Here is a 21,191-nt window from a genome sequence, read left to right on the forward strand (position 1 = left end):
ATTCCCACGGGAACGGGAATTAGCGGGAAAATCCTTTTGTATGAAAAATCCAAACCGCTTAAGTTAGACGCTTGAAATTTGGCACGCAGGTACCTTAGTAAACTTAAAGCTTAGTTACAACAGGATATTGCAAAATTCCCACGGGAACGGGAGTTACCGGGAAAAAACATTTGTATGAAAAATCTAAACCGCTTAAGTTAGACGCTTGAAATTTGGCATGCAGGTACCTTAGTAAACTTAAAGTTTAGTCACAACAGGATATTGCAAAATTCCCACGGGAACGGGAGTTAGCGGGAAAAAAAATTGTATGAAAAAATCTAAACCGCGTAAGATAGATGAAGGGGGTAAAACGGGATCCACGCGTACGAAGTCGCGGGCGGCCGCTAGTGTTATCATAAATTATAATAGCTCTCTACTCGTATTGCCACCTTTTTCAGTTAATTTTAAGATAGTAGTGTCACAGATGGTAGTGAGTGTGTCACTGAAATCCACACGAGCTTGAAAGATGCAAAGCTACAAACTAGGATCACTTCGTGCGATAATTTTATCGATTGTTAACTAGTTTATAAGTTAAGTACCTAATTAATTATGACACAAAGGTAACTTGATATATTAATCATTTCAAACATACGTGAACTCATCGGCCTAAATGTTTGTCTACCCCACGCGGTGTAAGCTCCGGGAGACGTGGAAAAAATGTTTATGTCTACGAGTCTTCCGAATCAAAACAATAATTGAGCAACGCATTTGCCTGACGTTTACGTTGACACTTTGACAGTCCCGTCATCGTGTCCCGGATACAAATTCGAAATGTATTAATACCAATTCTTGTAGAGACGAATGTAGCATAATTATGTAGAGTAATTACTCTAACAACCTAGTTTAAAAAAGATGAACAATGATAAGTTACTCTATATTAATTTAACGTTAGCTAATCACAAAGATACAACTTTTCTATGAATACCTATTTACTTTTGGATTGCTATGTTTTTATCAGTCCATTACAGAAAGTGAAAGGAAATAAGTTTGTACAAAGTTGGATTTTTCAGGAAAATATTTTCAAAATGAACATACAAAATAAAATTATAAGGGTATAAAGTTGGAGCGTTTCAACCAACACGTTACACATTTTACTTTGTGTAATTATTTCGTTCCTTCACAGAATTCTGCCGTTATTGGACCTGAAGTGACTTCCCGGAACCGGGGCCGGTAGTAACAGGAAGTCCCCCCAGTCTCCCCACCACCCTCTCGTTTCTGGTCAAGGGACTTCCGCGCCCAACTTTCGGCGATGGGCGGAACATAAAACGGCGACTGAAAATCATGAAAATTCTGACATGAAACTTAACTTCCTGTATCCTCTTCTGGCTTAAAATTGAATTTTGTTTAACTGTGTAGTGAACTCAGTAATTGGAAGGTACTTAAACTGTTATTAATAAACATTTATTATCGGCCTTGACTTAATACAGTAGATTGTAAATTATTGTTATAGGAACTGTTCTACCTACCTACTAAACGACTTAAAACCGGACTTCCGTGCTTAAAGCAATTTTAGTACATACTTTTATGCACAGTTTCTTGCTATTTATTATTAAATACTTATTTTATTCTAAGCGTTTAGTATTAATTAAAATAATCGTGTTTCGAAAACCATAATTTACATAACCTGACATTTTCGCTGTGATATTTGGGGCAGGAATATAGAATTGAGTCAAATCCTCATTACCAAAATAACACTTATCGACTGACTCAAACAATGTATTAGGTGAGTATTTTTTACAGATTTTAGCAGCTATTAACTTTTTAAAAGTAGGTAGCTAAAGTTGTTTCTTGCCAGCAAAGCCGTCATAAAAAGAGGATTTAGGAAGATAACGTGTTGTCGTTAAAATCCTACCGGTTGTTATAACTCGTCTCCATGTGTCATGATGATGCGCCACGGTAGCGAGGCGCGAAATCGGACACTAATCCGAGAGGCTGGCACACGAGCCGCTTGCCTACAAGTGCGAAACTTGATATCCGCTGCTACATTATGGTTTAATAATACCAATGAATTGGAGTCGCAGATTCATATCACTCTTTTAAAGTTCGTCGACTTGCTATTAAGTTTCTACTTGGCCGCCTTACGAATGCCTACCTACTTTACATTATAATAATTCAGTAAAATTAATTAGTATTCTGTAATACTTTGACCGTCTACTTGGGTATCTAACTGGTAAATTCTGATTTTTGTAGGTCAAATAGGTATTAGAAAAGGGAAAAGGTAATACATATTTTGCAACTCTACTAAATTCGTAACAGTCCTGCTTCATTTTACGGTATCTACAAACAAAGTAGTTAACCAATAAAAAGGAAATTGTGTATGATTTTTATCGTGCTCTTCTCAGTACTAGCCAAATATTATAAAAATCTAAAAATGTATTTTACTAGCTTGCTTACCAACTTAATACATCAGTGAATGGATAAGCAAAACGCAATTAAAAAAGTACTTAACGTCATTCAGTGCAATATTGCCTTAAATTCCTTGTTCCCTTCAATCAAATCGCTGCAAAAAGAGCAAATGCGAATTTAAATGCGATATTCAACTTCAGACGGTGTGCTTTACAAGACCACACTGTCTGCGATCGATTTAGCGTGAAAGCATTCTGAACGTTGCCCCTGGCTCGTTTTACGTTTTTCTTATTAAGGAATCCTTTATTATCTGTCTGGCATTTGATACGGCAAAGGCAGCTGGCGCCTACCGCTTCCGTAGAATGGGTGCGGATTGAAGAAGATCGCGGAATTCGATATTTTGTTGATGGAAGCTCGAGTCTGGCGTATCGATTATCGGAGACAATCTGCCTCGTGCTCGTCTTCGGTAACGTAACCCGGAGGCCTTTGTGGTGGCTGCACAATGGGCATGTGCGACAGACAAGATAAAAGACAGCTTTAGATTGGAATCGGTCATCGACGTATCTGATGGTATGCGAATGGCGTACGTCGGCGTTGCAGATGGCATGTTGTTCACGTAACAGTACCTAAGTATACATACATATACCTATTGTGACTCATCTTTAAAGAACCTAGATAATGGAATACATAGTTTCGTTTCAATCAAAATGCATTCCAAAAGTTAAAACGTGACCTACCTAAGTCAATAGGAAGAATCGTCTCAAAAGAAAGGCGTTTCCTATTTTCAATTTTCTTTTGACCGGTAAAGCACAGTTAGCGCGGTCGTCAAGTTAGCGCCCTACATGCATAATGCGCGTTGTTACGGCGCGTTACGTGCGCCGGCGCAGCCGTTATGCAAGCGCCGCGGAACCGGCGCGTTCGCCGTGAGAAGCGGCGCAACACCTGTAATACACCGCGCTAAGTGCGCACGATCACGCTTTGCAACTCCGCTAACGGCGCGGTAGTGTTGCGAGGTGACCTAGGTTTGTGGGACGTCCCGATTGTAGCCACAGCAAAGATGAAAAACCATGAAAACGTGCCTGAAACTATGTATTAGGGATTCGTTTCAGGAACTGAAAAAGAGTCTGCTGGTAAAATACTGGGTACAACGCCAGTAACTAACAATTTAAACATGAATCTCAAATTCTACTGTTAGGTACAATAGACTCCCTTTTGGGTTCATAAAGTCAAGGTCAAAATTGCTACAAATATTATGAAACAAACACGACGTGCATTTTGAATTACAGCAGATACCCACTAGCCCTTTTGCAGCAGATAAAATTGTTTCATATACGAATAGGATTCTGAAAATAAAAGTTATAGTCAACAATCACATGTCCCGATTCTCGGCATTCACTACACCCCTCACTAAAAACAGATAACGCTTTTTACAAACTATCACCCACTGTCTCACCCTATTTATTCATACCGTAATGCGTCAACTTCGTTTACGCCAAGCCAATAAGTTACAATCGCAGCAAGAAATAACAAAGTGAAAGAACTGACGAATGGTCGTTACCAACAATCATTTTGAAATCGGATTGCAAAATAAAACAATAATTTTGAGTTTACGAGTAGGTACTAGGTAGGTACTTTGTCACTTCAAACACAAAAGCTTCATATCAGCTATTTCCAGTGCCTAAAAATTACTGAAATTAAGTTTTAAATGTGTGCAATAAAACATCATGTAAGTAGGTAATTAAGAAACACTGTAAACATTGAAAATTATTTTTAAAAAATTAAGTGGGGGTCTACAGAAGATCCGTTGAAGAAAATAAGGTGGCTCATCATTTCTGTTGAATCGACTTAGCAAAACATAGCTCTCAAAGGAAACTGAAAGATTTGATTTTATTACCTACCTATCTAGTTACCTACTTATTAAATTTTGCATCGGTTGTAGAGTGATGACTCAAAACTAGATCGCTATGAATAAGTAGGTACTCCACATTCCGTCACTCATAATACGTTTCGCCGTTTAAAGTGCAACCAGACGCCAAAAAAACGTTAACTTGTAAAGAAGACTCGAATGTTGAACAAACATGTGCGACGCAGTTCCTTAAAAAACCTGATGCTTTGTAGAAAAAAACTTTAGAAAAAAAGACTTAAACTCTGAAGCTCGCTTCGACTGACAGGAAATATGATATTTTATTTTGGGCGTGGGATCAAACCGAGTCGATAATTTGTGTCTCGAATAGAACTTCACAGGAGACGGAGAAATTAAATTGTTAAAGACGCTTAATGTTATTAATAAGGAAGGAAAAGTTCTTTATTGTGTGAAATATTTGTGAACATTCGGTAATATCAAAGGGAGACCATAGTTGTATCGACTGTCACGGTCTAAAAATGTTGCAACAAAAGAACAAAAGGGAACTTTCGTTTTTCAAAACTACTATGTTATAAAAGCTCTACATACGAGCCGGTAATCAGTACCTATTTATCTGAAAAAGCGCGTATTACTTGCCCTAGCTTGCAGACGACCTTACATAGCACTTGAGTTTAATAAATATGAAATTTCATGAAATTGAAAAGCTTTTTATCTTGACATGGTTGTGACCGCAATTTAACTAAAATGCACGGAGAAATTTTGATTACTTCAGTCGGTATGCCATTTTTCCTGTTTTACTTGGTAAGACAATTAAATAAGACAACCTTGTCCGTTTTCAATTAAACGGGAAAAAGGTGTAACGAAAGTAACCAATTAGGGTAATCATCGCAAAAGACAACGCCCCATCTGAAGTGATAGGCGGCCGTACAAATGTCAGACGGTCCGGTTGTAATGAGAGAAATCAATATCAATCAGCTCCAATCAGCATCCGGAAGCCATGGCTGGACCACCGACACAATGACGCCAGCGAGGGAGCGCTGGCAAAAACCTGCTTAACAGAATTGGGGACAGTTCAAATGTTAAGCTTTAATATTTCACTATTTACCAATTACTTACTAATCAGGTATTTCACTGATAAACCAGTTCACTATTTAAAAACTGAAAATTTCGAATTTCCTCTGAAATTTTCATCACAAAACGGTAATTTCATAGCTAAGCACTTAAGAATTTATTCGAAGACTTCGGGATTTTTGGCTGATTTACAACCACAATTAACAACAAGGTACTTCTGGTCCTATATGGTAACTTAAATCGTTTTTTTAATAGTTAACATGCTTTTACTAACTACTAACGTCCGAATAGCAGGGGCCGCAATGACGCGAGAAATAGATTTTACGAGTGCGTGTGTGCCACGATATTTACGTGTGTTTACACTTCAGACGATTTTATAGGCTCAACGACACCGTCACCAGGGCCATCAACGAATAAGGAGCACTCAACATCTCTTTGCGTTGCTTGCTCAAGCGTTCGCGCCTTTATTTTTATTGCTGCATTGAGTAACTGTTGTGAAACCTGTCCGAATCGAGAGAAATATCGTTTGTTTTCGATTTAAGTATCTCTTCTTTTAATTTTACGGCCAGATAATAGAAAACGGGAGATGTTGATGCTTCCCGCGAGCTGTAATATTAACGTCTCAAAATTAATCTCGTCGCGTTAGTTAGATGCTCGTAAAATTGGGTTACATTTTGATGTCACCGCCACACATACATTTTAATATGTAGGTAGGTATCTATCTATTCTACGAGAAACATCATATATGTATAGCCTACGTTTTCAGTTACGTTTCTCATAAGCCCAAGTTGGTCAAAGTTTTGACAGATATGTAGATAATGAATAATTTATGCTACAAATTAGACTTTTCATTCAAAAATAAATTGTGATCCGCAAAGTAAACTACTAAGTAAGCAGGTATTATAATGTAGCTGCTACATAAGCCAAATCTAACAATGAATTCAATTAAGCTCTACAGGCATCGTAACATTATTCATGTCAATCTCAGAAGTTCCAAGAGAAAGAAACAAATGTTCCACTCTGTTCTAAATTCATACATCATTTAACTTGTTGCATCATGGTTTTCACCCACCTACGACAGGACAAAGGCGCTGACTCACCGACGAGATTATTAGGCCTAATATTACGCATGCGTATGCGCAACCAACAGTGATCTGTCTTGATCGCTATTCCGAGCGACCACATAGGGTATTTCAGAAGCCGTACCGATGATGTCAACTAGGTCCTTCCTTACGCAAGCTGCGAAATTATACTATCCATAAAATACTAAGAACGTGTTCTCTACATTTCAGTGTGTGCTCTACGTAGAATTTGGCAAGGAAGATAATTTCTAAAAACTATTTTCCCTTTTGCAGATTTATCAAAGCTTAATAACATATAGGAGATGTGTATGGTATTCTGTATGCTCCTAAAGACAAATCAAAGAAAACATCAACTAATACCTATTTTAATGAAGCAGCTACCATTTTAATATTACCGGTCCATCGAATTAATATTTTATGTTATGCAAATATTATGCTGTCTATTCTTTCGATCGAAACACATTTTCAATGACAGGATCTAAAGTAAGGTATCAATAATTGATATTGGTCAAGGTAGATAACTTAACTTGATAAATTAATAAGCTCGTTAAAGTTACGTTATCGTGTTTTCCTAGATCGAGTTACTAATGCTTTATCCATGAATCAAGGTTGAGGAAAATTGAAAAAAAAAAGGAAATGACGTGCCTACAAATAAAACATTTTATACCTGATGGGTAAAGTTGTAAAAGTTTATTTATAAAGCCTAAAACCAATCAAAAATAATGATTCATCCTTCGCCACCTTCTCCCGAATATGGGATGTGGTTTAGAAACTTCACATTGACAGGGACTGCAAAGTATCCAGTGACGTGGTCGCGCTTATGCGCCGCTGCCAGCTGCAAATTTGCCTTTGCACAGGGTATGGGCGAGACAGCCTTAGGGGACGCTCGAAGGAACAGCTCGGCCGTCAGACCTGGCGCTAGGAGGAACCTGGTTTGTGGGTAGCAACGCCACCGCGCTCCGAGGTACGCTGTTTCATCCCAGAGCTCGCAGCAGTGGATGTAGATTGAACGCAAGCAGCTATTCCAAATCCTAAAATTTTAGAAAGGATCTCCTTTGAGATAACATGATAATCCTATATGAAGAAAATCTTAAAAAAACATGTCAATTTTCCTTGTTGTGACCCCAATCTCAATGAGTCTTAACTTCGAAAATATTCTGTTTAAAATAAACATTTCAAAAATCCATCCTCAATATCTATCGAGGAAAAGTAAGATAATACCGGAATATCAATCCATTTTAAAATACCAATTTAATTTTATTCTGTGTTTGTTAACAAGACTTTGTTCTGTTGTCCTTGTCCTTGTTGTATTTGACACAAAACAGCCTTTATTTAACCTAAAGAAACTAATCGTTACTAGCTACTTTACTACCTTTTAAATGTATCTAAGTAAAATCTTTCTTCCAACGTAATCATCTTTAATTTTCTTCAGACGGCGTAAGAAGTTTGTTTTAAATAATTAAGTGTAGAGCTACAGGTAAGTAGATTTTACTTGTTTCATTTATTGAATTTGAAGTCTCACCATAACCTTTGGACGATCGCTTCTTCATTGATTTCGAACAGCAACTCTTGAGGAGACCACGCTAGCGTCAAAGGGTGGGAAGGAACTGGTTTCGGTATTGCTGACACTGGCTCCAAAACATCAGCTCTCGATTTTTCTTTGCGAACTTTGGTAATTTCGATGGCTGGTATCTGAAATGACACACACGTATTTTCTTCGGGGCCTAGATAGAGACGAAGATGCGTCTAATAATAAATCATAATCTTCTATTAAAAATAGATGAACAGAAATATTGTAGAGCACCTCTTCAGGAAGTATCTTTTCTCGTAAATTGGCACAAATTACAGGCGGCAGTGTGCCCGTAGTAGGACTATCTCTTTCGGGCGAGGATTCCATTAATTTTAGTGGTATTGATTAGTTCTTAAATAATATAAATCATTTTCAAAAACTATCCTGAAAAAGGGAGGTAAATGTTAGACATTGATTGACGTGACAGTTTTCTTCTTAATATTTTCAGTATCTTCTCCGTAGTAAATGTACAAAAAATAGACAAAATTCAGCGCGTCTTCAAGAAAATCTCAGAAAATATAACATTCACAATTTCGTATCAATCAATTGATTGAGATTGATTGGCCTTTACGAAATTAAAATGCATAATTATCAACCGTGAAATGTTATTCATATTACGAAAATTCTGCCGAGCATTTTTTACTAAAATTCAGTGGTATTTCGTACTAAAAATAAATAAGACTCACTTCGATCTCGTGCATAGCACGTCAATTAAAATAGTCGTGAGGGCGTCGGATCGTGAAAGCCGGCCGGCGAGTCGCGATGCGCGGGCGCCGCGGCGCGTGACGGCGGGCGGCTCCCGCGGCCGCGGCCGGAAGTCTTGCGCGCTTCCTCTGCCCGCGCACCGGCCGGAGATCCGGTTGCGACGCTACACCAACCGCACCTAACGAAATCTTGATAGTTCACTGGGTTTACATAAAGACAAGCAAAAAGAAAACACGCAATTCAAGTCATTAGCCAACAATATTAATTGGATTTTTAATCGAAGTGTGTGATTGTTGCATAGTCATAAATGCCGTAATCAACGATCATGAAATTGATAATTCAAAAAAAAGTTTACATTACACATAGGTAGATTAGGATAAGATCATTCCCCTTATATTCCCATCTTGATAATTTAAGATGGTAGAGACAGGGTGAGACTAAATTCGATCTTCAGCTTGAATTCCTTCCAATCACTTAGGTACGTGATACTAAGCTCTGGTTTTCTAAAATCTTGAATAGAAAAGAAAATTAACAAGCTTAATTTTGGCACGAGTCTCGTTTACCTTTGATTTTGTGAAACATTTGAAAAATGTTTGACGAATAATCAGTCTGTTGTGCTGCGATTTGTTAGTGTTAATGTGGCCGCAATCAGCCGTAGACTAAACAATGAGCTCAGCTGCCCGACGGTGTCCCGTGACAGCCTAGTTGTAAACAATGACTCCCATTATGTTCCCGATTGGGCACTAAGCACGAATCTGCACTAAAAAGTAGCTGTGCTAGATTTATGGCCGACAGTAAAATATTTCAGTATTTATGTTACTATTACTTCTATGAGTAACTAGTTAAGTAGTAGAAAACCCTGCCCCAAGAGGCAATAGATTTGTTTAGTCGCCTGCACTCTTTAACCACGCCGCGACGGGAAGCTCTCTTCGCCTGCATATCATTTGATGGAAAGTCGAAGGTGTCAATTGCAATTTGCATTGCATAGCTCTATCACGTTATTAATGAACCTACGATCAATTTATAAAGAGTATTCAGTAACTACTCGTCTTTGTCAACGATTGGTCTCGATCTATCGATTCACAAGAACGATCGTCGACGGTTCCCAAAACAGATATGTCATCACGGCGATTGACTTCTCAGAATAACTATTGTCTTGATCGCTTGTTCTGGAAGCCAATAAGCACGCTTTCCCAGTGCGTCCGAGGGCTGAGGCGAGGCGAGGTGAGCGGGGATGGTAAGTAACGGATGAATGTCCGTGGGAACGGTCACCACTTCCGCTCCAGAGTACTCGTGCGCCGCCACTCTCAGCTATTTCCTTTACCATAGGGTGACCCTCGGCGCGGAGGTGTGACGGACATTTGTCTTCTCAGATGTCGGAGCCACGTAAAAGGACTAATGAATGGGTGGGTCCAAGATGGGACAATGGGTTTCGTGCACGATATCCTGACCTTTGTGACGAGAAGCAAATTCGGAAATGGATGTTATGCCCTTTGGTTCGTGCATTGAAAGTTTAGATTTTAGTTACTGGTTTTTGCATCAATAATGACAGTAACAAAGAAAGTTATACAGGTTAATTAAATTAATAAGCAAAAATATTTAACCTTCAAAGGCACTGACTTAGGCCTTAGGCCCGCGAAAATGCGTTCAAGAAAAGATTCAAGCCTGCAATTTGTCAAAATTTCAAAATCAGTACTTTTTAATTAGTTTTAAAATAAAAGCCTTAAAGTTGGTTCCACTACATTCGTTAGCGGATCGCTTAAGTATGTTGCACTACAGGACTGTGTTGCAATGTCCCTCGTCGGTTCGCTGTAAATTTTGCAATATTTATGATTAGCCAGCAGAAACGATTCAATTCAGTCAGTTACTTTTACATTTTTATTCTTTTTTTACAACTCGCAATAAATCTCTTATCTAGCTGATCTCTGGGCAATAAATAATATTGAACCACACGCCATTTATGTAGGTACCTACCTTGCTCCCACTACGTCTAAGCGAGTCTACTATATCACAGATTTTAACAAAGAGTTAGGGAAAAAAGTTTCCTGTAGCACAATCGAACCTCTGATAAGTATTTTTATTTATATTTTTATCGTAAAATAATTAATTTTTGGTAGATGGATAATTAATTTATGTAAGTGAAACCGTAATGTAGGTAAGTTTTATGCATATCATTGATGCGATTTTTTTGCTTTGATTTAATACGGCGAGGGCGGGTCAATAAAACCATACATACCTATACTTAACACAGGTAACCATGGATGCAAGGAATATGAAAATTGGTATCGATTGGAGGCATCACCCAGATTGATTTCTTACCGTGTTAACTTTTTGCTCCATTTTGCTCTAACTTTTTGTAGGTACACATTAATCAGAGTAATAAATTAACTTTATGAATGAAGAGAGCGGATTGAGTAGCGTCCTGCGTTCCCACATCATTGCCCAATACAATCAACAATAGAAAACAATAGTTATACTGTTCCTTGTATGTATCGGCGGCTGAGCCCGCCAGTTTTATTTTAGTCGCAAATACACCTTTCAAGAAATCACATGTTTTACTGTTCCAACCTTCTGACGTACGTTTTGTGGATTTAACTTATAAAGTGGACATTACTTATAAGTGGACAACAACAATAATATACCTGAACATAACGTATATTAATATAATTACGTACATCGGGTATATATAAAATTAACGTACATTGGTGACCCCGACGTGATCATTACGTATACAGTGTATGAATACGCCCGACGTGATCATTACGTATACAGTGTATCAATACGCCCGACGTGATCATTAGGTATACAGTGTATAAATACGTACATTGGTGACGCCAGTTGAACATTTTTTTTTTTTTTTTACGTTTTGGACAGTGCATTGTGGATATGAATCCTCAAGACGGACCCGCACCTATTTACGCCGCGCCTAATACGCCGGCGCCTTCTTTAGCGGCACCGCCCGCACAGGCGTCGACGGAGACGGAGACTTTGGCGAGTATAAGTGTTTCGTCAAGGATACCTGATTTTTGGTCAGACCAACCGCGACTCTGGTTTGTCCAATTTGAGGCCGTAGTAGAATCGCAACGACTAGGAGATGTAACAAAACAAAACTTAGTCGTTACCAAACTCAGCAAATCTGCCATACAACAAGTCAGCGACCTGCTGTTGTCACCACCACAAGAAAGACGATATCAGACATTGAAGGACCGTCTATTACAAGTGTTTGAAGAGTCTGAGACGCGGCAATTTCAAAAGCTTTTGGGGGAAATGGAACTGGGCACCCAAAAGCCATCGCAACTTCTCCGTCGGATGAGAGACTTGGCTAGAAACAAACTACCAGACTCCACGCTACAAATAATGTGGACCAGACACTTGCCGTCGGCAGTTCAGGCTGTTCTTGCTGTCACCGAGGTCAAGGACTTGGAGAGCTTGGCAACGGTGGCGGACAAGGTTATGGAGGCAACCAGGCCAGAATATACAGAAATAGCCGAAATGAAAACCTCCACGCCGGGAAGCATTCACGAATTATCGGAAATGATTAACCGACTGCAAACGGAAATCGCTGAGTTACGCCGGTCCAGAACACCTCTACGGCAGGAAGATTCAACCGTACGAGGGAGAATAGGCCGATCGGGTCAGCGCGACGTGAGTAAGTCCCGAAAAAAACCAAATTGGTTATGTTTTTATCATCACCGTTACCGTGCTAAGGCTGTGAAGTGCGTCGAGCCTTGCAATTGGAAGGGAGCTAAACCGATATCTACGCGGAAACTCGACGCGATACAGCCGGTGGCGGGGGCAAGTATCGAATCGCATAATAACCGCCTTTGTGTTTTCGACCGAAATAGCAGACTAAAGTTTTTAATTGATACGGGTGCCAACGTATCTGTGATTCCTGCAGTTAAAAAGTGTGTGTCTTCGCTTTCAGATGATTGTAATTATAAGTTATACGCTGCAAATGGTACTGAAATTAAGACATATGGTATGCGTACTCTTGTTTTAAATTTAAATCTAAGGAGAGCATTTAGATGGACTTTTATTATAGCGGACGTAAAGCAGCCAATTATTGGGGCAGACTTTTTAAGCCATTTCAAACTGTTAGTTGATTTACACGCGCGAAAATTAAGGGACCAAGTTACCAATCTAAATGTTCTCGCTTCGATTATTTCACAGGTTTTTTTTGGCCAGATATGAATCGAGATATATCAAAATGGGCTCGTGCATGTATTAACTGTCAAAAAGTAAAAATTACGAGACATACTGTATCTGATGTAGGACAGTTTGGGCGACCTGATCGTTTCCAGCATTTACACATAGATATAGTAGGGCCTTTACCAATTTCGGCTGACGGTTATAGATTCTGTGTAACGATGATAGACCGATGTACCGGATGGCCTGAAGCATTTCCTGTTCAAAACATTACAGCGGAGACTATCGCTAGAATAGTGTTTGAGGGTTGGATATCTCGTTTTGGATGCCCTTCAAAGCTTACCAGCGACCAGGGTAGACAATTTGAAAGTGATCTTTTTAGACAGTTAATGAAATATTTAGGAATACACAAATTGCGTATGACACCTTATCACCCTCAAAGTAACGGCATGATTGAGCGGTGGCATAGAGCACTTAAAGTGGCTTTGATGGCACGCTTACAACGCAACAGTTCTTGGGTAGACGAACTACCAGTTGTATTGTTAGGTTTACGCGCCGCTACTAGAAGCGACAGCGGTGTAAGCGCAGCTGAATTAACTTACGGCAAATCAATTCGATTGCCAGGCGATTTTTTTGAAGATACTAAATTTTGTGATACAGATTCAGAATATTTGCAGAAACTAAGAGATTATATACGTAACCTGAATCCGAGACCATCGAGTCATCGTAATTCACATTCTTTATTTGTTCCTAGTGATTTAAGTACTTGTAAATATGTGTTTGTTCGGAATGATTTAATGCGCAAATCTCTTCAACCCCCATATGATGGCCCCTATGGCGTCATAAGTAGGAGAGGCAAAACATTCGTCATTAAAATAGGAGAAAAAGAAACTACTATTTCAATGGATAGGTTAAAACCCGCGCACATTCTTAGTGACCATGATTTAAACGATACTTTTGATTCTTTTACTAATTCTAGTAGTAGTGATAACTACGGTAGTAAGAATACTAGTACTAATAACGCAGACACTTCTAGCAAAGTTCTAATTCCAAAAACAACGCGAAGTGGCCGCGTTATCAATAAACCGGTGCGTTTTGACTTGTAAGTTTTTTTCTTTCTAAGTAGGTAGAGCGGCTCATCGTTACTTACTTAGGATAAGTTTTTATAAATACAATGTTCTAATGTTTAATACGAAACATGTAAACTATTATGCGTAATTAATTAGCTATTAGTTTATTAATTTAAGATTGTATTTTTATGTACTTACTTTATACATGGTTTCATGATTTTTTACTTTACTCTTTATTCAAATTGATTTATTGTATTTTGTTTGGCAAAACATTTTTGTTATTTTGTTTCTGAGATGTTTATTGATGTTTAGTAATTTGTAATTGACATTTTTATATTGTATAATGATAGGCACATACAACTTTCTTTTGTTTTTACTTTTTACTAAAACTTGCGCATTGCTTGTAATTTCACAATGGACCAAGTGCACAATTTGATTGAGCGTATTATGTATTATGTCTCTAGATATTTTTAATTGACATAGAATTTTGTTTTATAATGTTGTTTCAAATATTCATTATTTTGTTATTTACTCAATCAAGTGTTATTGTGTTTTATTTTTTGTATAAGGAGGGGGATGATGTAGGTACACATTAATCAGAGTAATAAATTAACTTTATGAATGAACAGAGCGGATTGAGTAGCGTCCTGCGTTCCCACATCATTGCCCAATACAATCAACAATAGAAAACAATAGTTATACTGTTCCTTGTATGTATCGGCGGCTGAGCCCGCCAGTTTTATTTTAGTCGCAAATACACCTTTCAAGAAATCACATGTTTTACTGTTCCAACCTTCTGACGTACGTTTTGTGGATTTAACTTATAAAGTGGACATTACTTATAAGTGGACAACAACAATAATATACCTGAACATAACGTATATTAATATAATTACGTACATCGGGTATATATAAAATTAACGTACACTTTTTAACAGTATTTTAACTGGTTTATGTGGATCTAGGTAGGTGTGAAGCAAGTACGTTGACCGCTGTCGTAAGTCTCTCTTGCTGTTATCGCGCGGCCGGAAGCGGCGCGACGGAAATACGCAATCTCTACCAATTGGACGAGCGCTGTCACGCCGCGTGCGCGTGCGCTCGAGTTGCCTTCCTAACCCCTGCCCACACGTGAGAAGAATACGCTCTACCTACGAGCCTAACGACGTGAAACTTCTGATTACCTTGATGACTCTACCTACAATGGATCTGATTTGCAGCTCTTGGAATTGCAGCTCCTAGGTGGGAGTCCCATAGTCTGAAAGTCCCATAAGTAAAAAAATGTGGCCGCTTGTAATGGTGTTCCCTAACCTTGATGACAGAATCAGTCATCAATCATGACTACATTATACAGGCTGTTCAAAACACTGAGCGGTAAAAAACACAATATGCGATAGTTTTGTTTGTACAACTGTTTAGTTATGCTTGATCAAATATTATACCTACTATCTAAGCAATCTAAGGGATGCCTATAAGCCAAAACTTCACTAAACATTATAGATTTTAAAATTGATAAATTAAATAATAAGTCACAAAATGATAAGCGCTTTAGTATCTTTTGTCAATTATTATTTCGAATATCTTATCTTCTATTTGTGTGGCAAACGTCCGTTATATACGGATGTTAATTTACTAATGTAATGTAAATATTTAGATTAAATGTACAAAATAGTTTCCTAGAAAAAAGAATATCTAAATAAAAGATTACATAAGCACGTGTATTGTAAGTACTTATTTAAATTTTAATGGTTCTAATACACGTGCTCCTCGACAAACTAGTAAAATTACCTATTAAATAAGCGAGGCAGTTTAAAATATGCCTTAATCACGATTTTATATCAGCATGGATGGTATGTTGGCATAAATAAAACAGAATTCCAAGCATTTACCTGGTTTTCGCATGATTAATATATGTGATAACAAAGATATAAGGCTGATTATCTGCTTCTTATGAATATGATTAATATTATAAAATAATAACTAAACTTATACATACTTGCTTCAATTAATAACTTCAGACTAGTTAGGTTTCCCTGTAAGGTTTAATACTTAAGTAAATTAAACTTTATTTAAGATCATTCTTAATTTGTTGTTTAATAATAGCAAAGTAGAGCCGATTACCGGTCTTTAATAGAATACACGTGACTTGTCGGCGCGCGACTGGGAAAAACAGCTTTAATATTCCAATAATAATGATAATTAATCATTTTATAACATCTTAGCTATTATTTTTTTATATTTGAACACTTCCTTAATGGAAATCTGTTTTGAATTAACAATAAAATAGAATATTGCACATCTTAAATTAAGTGAAGAAGAAATAATTTTCTTGGGAAGCTATTAATAGCTATGCATCATAGGTAATGATTACTAATTAATGTTTATTCTTTGCTTTTATGACCTATGATATAAATTAGGATTCAGATAATGTAGCCACAGAAAGTGACAGTCAGGTCTCAATAATTGAGAATATTACTATTGTAGAAAAATTTTATTCTACACTGACTGATGTGAATTACACAAAAGAAAAACCGATCTCTACATTTACAAACACTCCCACGTTCCACGAAATCTAATTAGCAATACTTACTGAACATTGGATCCAAGTTCTTTGGCGTAGTAATAATGTATTACACGACGACACTTCATGTATCACTTGTGCCTAATCACAAAGCGGAACCGGCAGTTCAGCTGCCCAACTTACAAAGATCCCTGTAACTTCCTTTGGTCTCAGTACAATAAACGAAGGGAAAGGAACTTAAATGTACTGTAGAGGTTCTTGTTTCAGTGGTCGGCTCAGCTGACATTGACCTCCGAGCCGACTGGAGCTTCTCTCTGCGGGCATAAATATTCATACCAGTTATCTACATAATTATTAATGGTACGAGAACAGTGAACACACGATGAGACGATACGTCTGCACAGTTAAATCTTTGTGTTTGTTTCGTGCTTAGAATGTTATTATTAAGTACTTTTTCTCACTACATTACGTTAATACTTATGCCCATAGGTAGGTATTGAAATCATAATACCTACAACGCATCGTACTACTGAATTAATTAACTATGTAAATATCGTGCCTAATTATATTCTTAGGCAATTAATTCTTGTGACGTTTATGCGAGTAACCATAAAATCAAATGGTGGAACGAAACTTTTCCTCCATTTTAACATTTCCCGTAATTTTCAGTTCCTTCCTACTAAGATCAGCTATACAAGCTGTTGTTGGCGGCTTTACCTGTAAGGCTTTCGGTTTGTCACAAAAGTGTTACGAAAATAACTGCTTCAATCAACACCATGTTATCTTCGTAACTTGATAAATTAATTACTTATTCATTAAGTCGTTTAACATTGAAAGCGGCCTAATAGAAAACCATCCAAACTTCCCTATTTAAAAACCTAATAAAATACTCTATTTGGAAAACCTATTGTCGTTTAAAACTAAAACGGGTTTACTCGACGCCATCAAACCGTTCTATTGGCTGTGCGTTAATCGCTGACTAACATTATCCGCACATGTTACCAACCAATTCTCTAAGATTCCGCGAAATCTGTTTTTATTACTTCCTTCGTGATTTGAGGCAAAAAATCCCGTCAGACTAGACAAAGTTCCGCGTGACCTTCATCGGTGTTCATCTGTAAAAAGCTGTCGGGGACCAACATACGTGAAGCGACAAAAAAGCGGTCAAGCGTGTGTCACCCGCCAATGTGTGATAAACGTACCATTTCGAGTTGACCGTCAGAATTTTACGAGAATAAAGTAATTTTGGTTAACTTCATTTTAGTGCTGGCCTAAGCGGGTCTTTTGTGTAAATACAAATAATAATAAATTAATGTGTAAACATTAATGTTATATCACAGAATAATAATAAGTATATGCACACTTGATGTAGCCTAGGTACTAGCTTGTTTAGAAATTGCAATTTCAGAAGTAGGTAGTTTTCTTCTAGAAAACGTGACACAAAAATGGAACGAGCACAGCACGGTACCCTAAAAAATGCTAAATAAACCACAGTACGATCGGAAAGTCCAGGCGGGTGCCGTCTTGTTTTCGGAATAACACTTGCAGAACCGGTTTCGCGACGCCAAATATCAACGTGTTTCCTTCCTCGTACGTAGCATCCATCGGTCGTGCCGCGTGCCGAGAGCCCGGCTTTCTGTAGCCTTTATCTCTTGGCTCCCCAAGCGTGTAATAAAGTCTATCGTGTTACAGACATATTACATGCAGCCTGTAATAGTTATAAAACAATTTTATAATTTACTAATTGCACGCGTGCAGTTTACAAGTTTGAGAGCACGAGCCAATAAAGTAGAGACATTCGCATGCCGTTTCGAAATCATGAACAACTGACGAGTCCGATCTAAAATAGTAACTTGTCCAAAGTAAGTTAATAGGAAACCAATCATAAGATATATTTTAGTACTAAGTAGGTAGGTAGGAAGTTAATATTATGTAGGTACTACTATCACAGACGGAACCAAAATGTTGAGTCTGTCAACAGTCAACACACTTTGCGGTTGACCTAAAACTGCATAACGCATGCATTCGCATTGTAATTCATACTTATTAATAATGCAGCGTAAGGCATTAGTCAACAGCGGACTTTGTCCCATTGGTGTTTTCGTCGCCGCTGGAGCTGAAAATAAACACGAGACGGAAGTCGTACGTACTCGCAGCAGCATGCAAAACCGAACGGATTTATCGATTCAACTCCGGCAATATGGCGACGGTTTATTTATCTTCTATCTACCTTCCTGGCGCCGCACTTCCGCCGGAAACGGGCGTCGTCTCCGCTCTAACCCTTACCCGAGGTTCCGGTTTCCGCCCGCCTTTGAAGTTTCCTTTTTGCTGCCCTATTATGGAACAGGATTCTCAGTTTAATAAATGCTATATTTTAGCGAGCTCAAAGATAATGGCTATTTGCTTTATTTGAGCGAGGCACCTCGTTAAATTGAAGGCCGCGTGACGGTGAAAAAAAGGACTTTCATGTAATATTTATTTAACTAACCGCTTATTATTTTACATAGGAATCTAGATTGAGTCACGGCCTCATCACTGATCAAGAAAACTGGTGTTAAGTATCATAAATGACGAGTTTGAAAAATTTTAAATTTTCAGTGCCAATCCAAAGAATATTGGGAAGTGATCCTCATTAATATCAATACTTGAAGTTTATTTTAGAAGAAAAGTTAATAAAATAACACATAGGTATGTTACGATGTATATTGATATTAAATATGTACCTACTAATTCAATAGATGTTTCGCAGTAGCTATAACTGAAGTTGCATCTTAGTTTCACTAACCGTTAATTGCTTCAATTTTGCGGTTGTTATAATGATTGTTGTCTTACAAAATGTAACGTTAGTTTCGCTCATCTCAGCATTTTAGCAAATAGCCGTACAGTACTGTTCATTGTGATTATGAAACATTATGTAAGTAATGATAAGACGCGTTTCATGTCATAACATTATAATTTTCTTAAGATTCATCAAACCGACAATCCCTTATAATCAGAGTCAACGACAACCTTCAGAATCAGACTCAATGCGTTCCAAAAACATTACAAAACCTTAAAAAGCTGTGTCTAAATCTCGGAAATTATTAAATTGGCACTAATAAGCAGAACATTCTACATCTAGGCGTGTGCCTGGCTCGCGACCCCGGTTTCATAACGCTTCCTCCATTGCCCAAACCGAAAGCGCAATTTCTACGGTCGGTTCGTGCAAGTCAAGCAACTGCCTATCCTGTAAGTGCACCTTTAACATCCGTGAACAGAATTTTCTAGCACTTCCAGTGGCCAGTAGAAGTTTAATTGGTGCTCTATATTACTTATGTACTGTTTTCCTCTTAATCTACAATTTTAATGTTGTTTTATTGTTGCTCAATGGTATTTTAATGGATCACCTCTTTAACTGCGTATAGTAATGTAGGTAATTATGCATGTGTAGTAAGTAATAAATTGCTAGTCACAGTAATTGGAGGTACTCGTACTACGACATTAGTAAGTTTCATGTTTTCTGTAACAACAATCTCATAGATGAACATAATTTTCAGTAGGTACCTCTTCCATAAAGTAACGGTAACCACCATTACAAAATAAGTAATTTCTATAATGGCATGTCATTATGAAAATAATTGTAACGTAAGGGCTTTAACTACACTATCGTATGTGAGCTAATCGAATTGCACATCACGGACCAGAACTGCGATGTAAGTTTCCTGGTAGAAGGCGGTTTTGCAAGAGCGGGCGCCGGCTGTCGCAAGCTCATCAGATCGCAGCGCTTCCCCATTGCAAGTTGCGCGCGCGCCGCCCGCGAGCGACCGCACCGCGCCGCCCAATCTCTCCGCTTGCCAACGCCGATCTGCGAACCACCCAGAACTTCCTGCCGACTGATGCAACTCCTGCTGCGGTCGTTTTGCAAATTACACACAACTAGGCCAAACTCTGTCGGAAACCAATAAATCGTGACAGGAAAGTGTGGCCACTAAACATAAATAACCGGCATCAGACAGCTCAAATAAAAGCACATCATTAACAATATCGTAATAGTGACATAATACGTCAAACATGAACACGGTGAAGAAATAAGACTCGTTTTTAAATACAAGGGAGAGCGCAATCAATTGCACAGTCGTACTTCTCAACATTGTGCTCGCTCGGGCTTAGTTCATCGTATATTGCAGTATAAATGAAGTTAATTGGTCAAAATAATGCGGCCGCTCGCGAGCTCACATGGCGTTGCGCAAACGATTAGTTTCGGCGCATCTTGTATCTCGGCCTAGTTCGAGCGCAACGTGCGCCCGTTGTTGTCGGTTACGTCAGCGCGGATTGGGTCAGGCAGCGGCGCCTGCGCGCGTCCACACCACTTACGTTATGTCATACAAACATACTAAGTGCGTAATAAACGTACGTGCCGTAGCTGCAGGCCCTACGGTTTATTTTAATCGAACTCATTACAAATTACATAACATTCAGATTAGCGCAGCAGTTAGCTCATCGTCCTCCGGCATCGTTAATGCGACCCATCACTTCAACAATTTATTTCGCTATTGTCACGACTCGGCCGTTGAGCCAATTTATGTCGCGTAAAATAAATAAGCCTTTGTTATCAATTAGCGTTGTCGTTTACGGATCCTGTTCCTGTCGCCTCTGTCGCAGGCGCAGGTGCTCTCGACGCAACCTATATTGCTGGCGTGTAGACATCAGTATGCAGGCGCGTTGCCAATTACAGTGGAGACCTACTTTCTTACCTTCGAACTTTTACTTCCTGCGGGCCAGGCAAGGCGGCCGGTCGCAC

The 21,191-nt window shown here is 38.4% G+C and overlaps 2 protein-coding genes across 3 annotated transcripts; one reads left to right on the forward strand and one right to left on the reverse strand.

Annotated features, from left to right (window-relative positions):
- Positions 1 to 7,129: 7,129 nt before the first annotated feature.
- Positions 7,130 to 8,721, reverse strand: LOC135073582 (uncharacterized). 2 transcript variants are annotated; one of them, XR_010257646.1, is made up of 3 exons: positions 8,207 to 8,364; positions 7,925 to 8,094; positions 7,130 to 7,433 (listed from the first exon to the last, which is right to left on the reverse strand). XR_010257646.1 is itself a non-coding variant. In XM_063967751.1 (3 exons), the coding sequence occupies exons 1-3, from the start codon at positions 8,671 to 8,673 to the stop codon at positions 7,130 to 7,132; spliced, it is 489 nt and encodes a 162-aa protein (XP_063823821.1). In that variant the 5' UTR covers positions 8,674 to 8,721. The 2 variants fall into 2 exon arrangements, 1 of the variants encoding a protein (XP_063823821.1); XM_063967751.1 differs by lacking the exon at positions 8,207 to 8,364 and adding an exon at positions 8,659 to 8,721.
- A 2,842-nt stretch (positions 8,722 to 11,563) lies between these two features.
- On the forward strand, positions 11,564 to 20,355 carry LOC135073483 (uncharacterized). Its single transcript, XM_063967667.1, has 2 exons — positions 11,564 to 12,322; positions 20,095 to 20,355. The coding sequence occupies exons 1-2, from the start codon at positions 11,564 to 11,566 to the stop codon at positions 20,353 to 20,355; spliced, it is 1,020 nt and encodes a 339-aa protein (XP_063823737.1).
- Positions 20,356 to 21,191: the final 836 nt, after the last annotated feature.

The sequence above is a fragment of the Ostrinia nubilalis genome, chromosome 7 (genome assembly GCF_963855985.1).
Source record: "Ostrinia nubilalis chromosome 7, ilOstNubi1.1, whole genome shotgun sequence".
NCBI lineage: Eukaryota > Metazoa > Arthropoda > Insecta > Lepidoptera > Crambidae > Ostrinia > Ostrinia nubilalis.

Bases quoted from the DNA above. Each gene is read 5' to 3' on its own strand.
- LOC135073582 (XM_063967751.1), bottom strand. The intron at 7,434-7,924 runs GTGAGACTTCAA...CTAAAATTTTAG, and splicing joins GCGATCGTCCAAAGGTTATG to GATTTGGAATAGCTGCTTGC.
- LOC135073483 (XM_063967667.1), top strand. From the start codon at position 11,564: ATGAATCCTCAAGACGGACCCGCACCTATTTACGCCGCGCCTAATACG. The intron at 12,323-20,094 runs GTGAGTAAGTCC...ATCACGGACCAG, and splicing joins GCCGATCGGGTCAGCGCGAC to AACTGCGATGTAAGTTTCCT.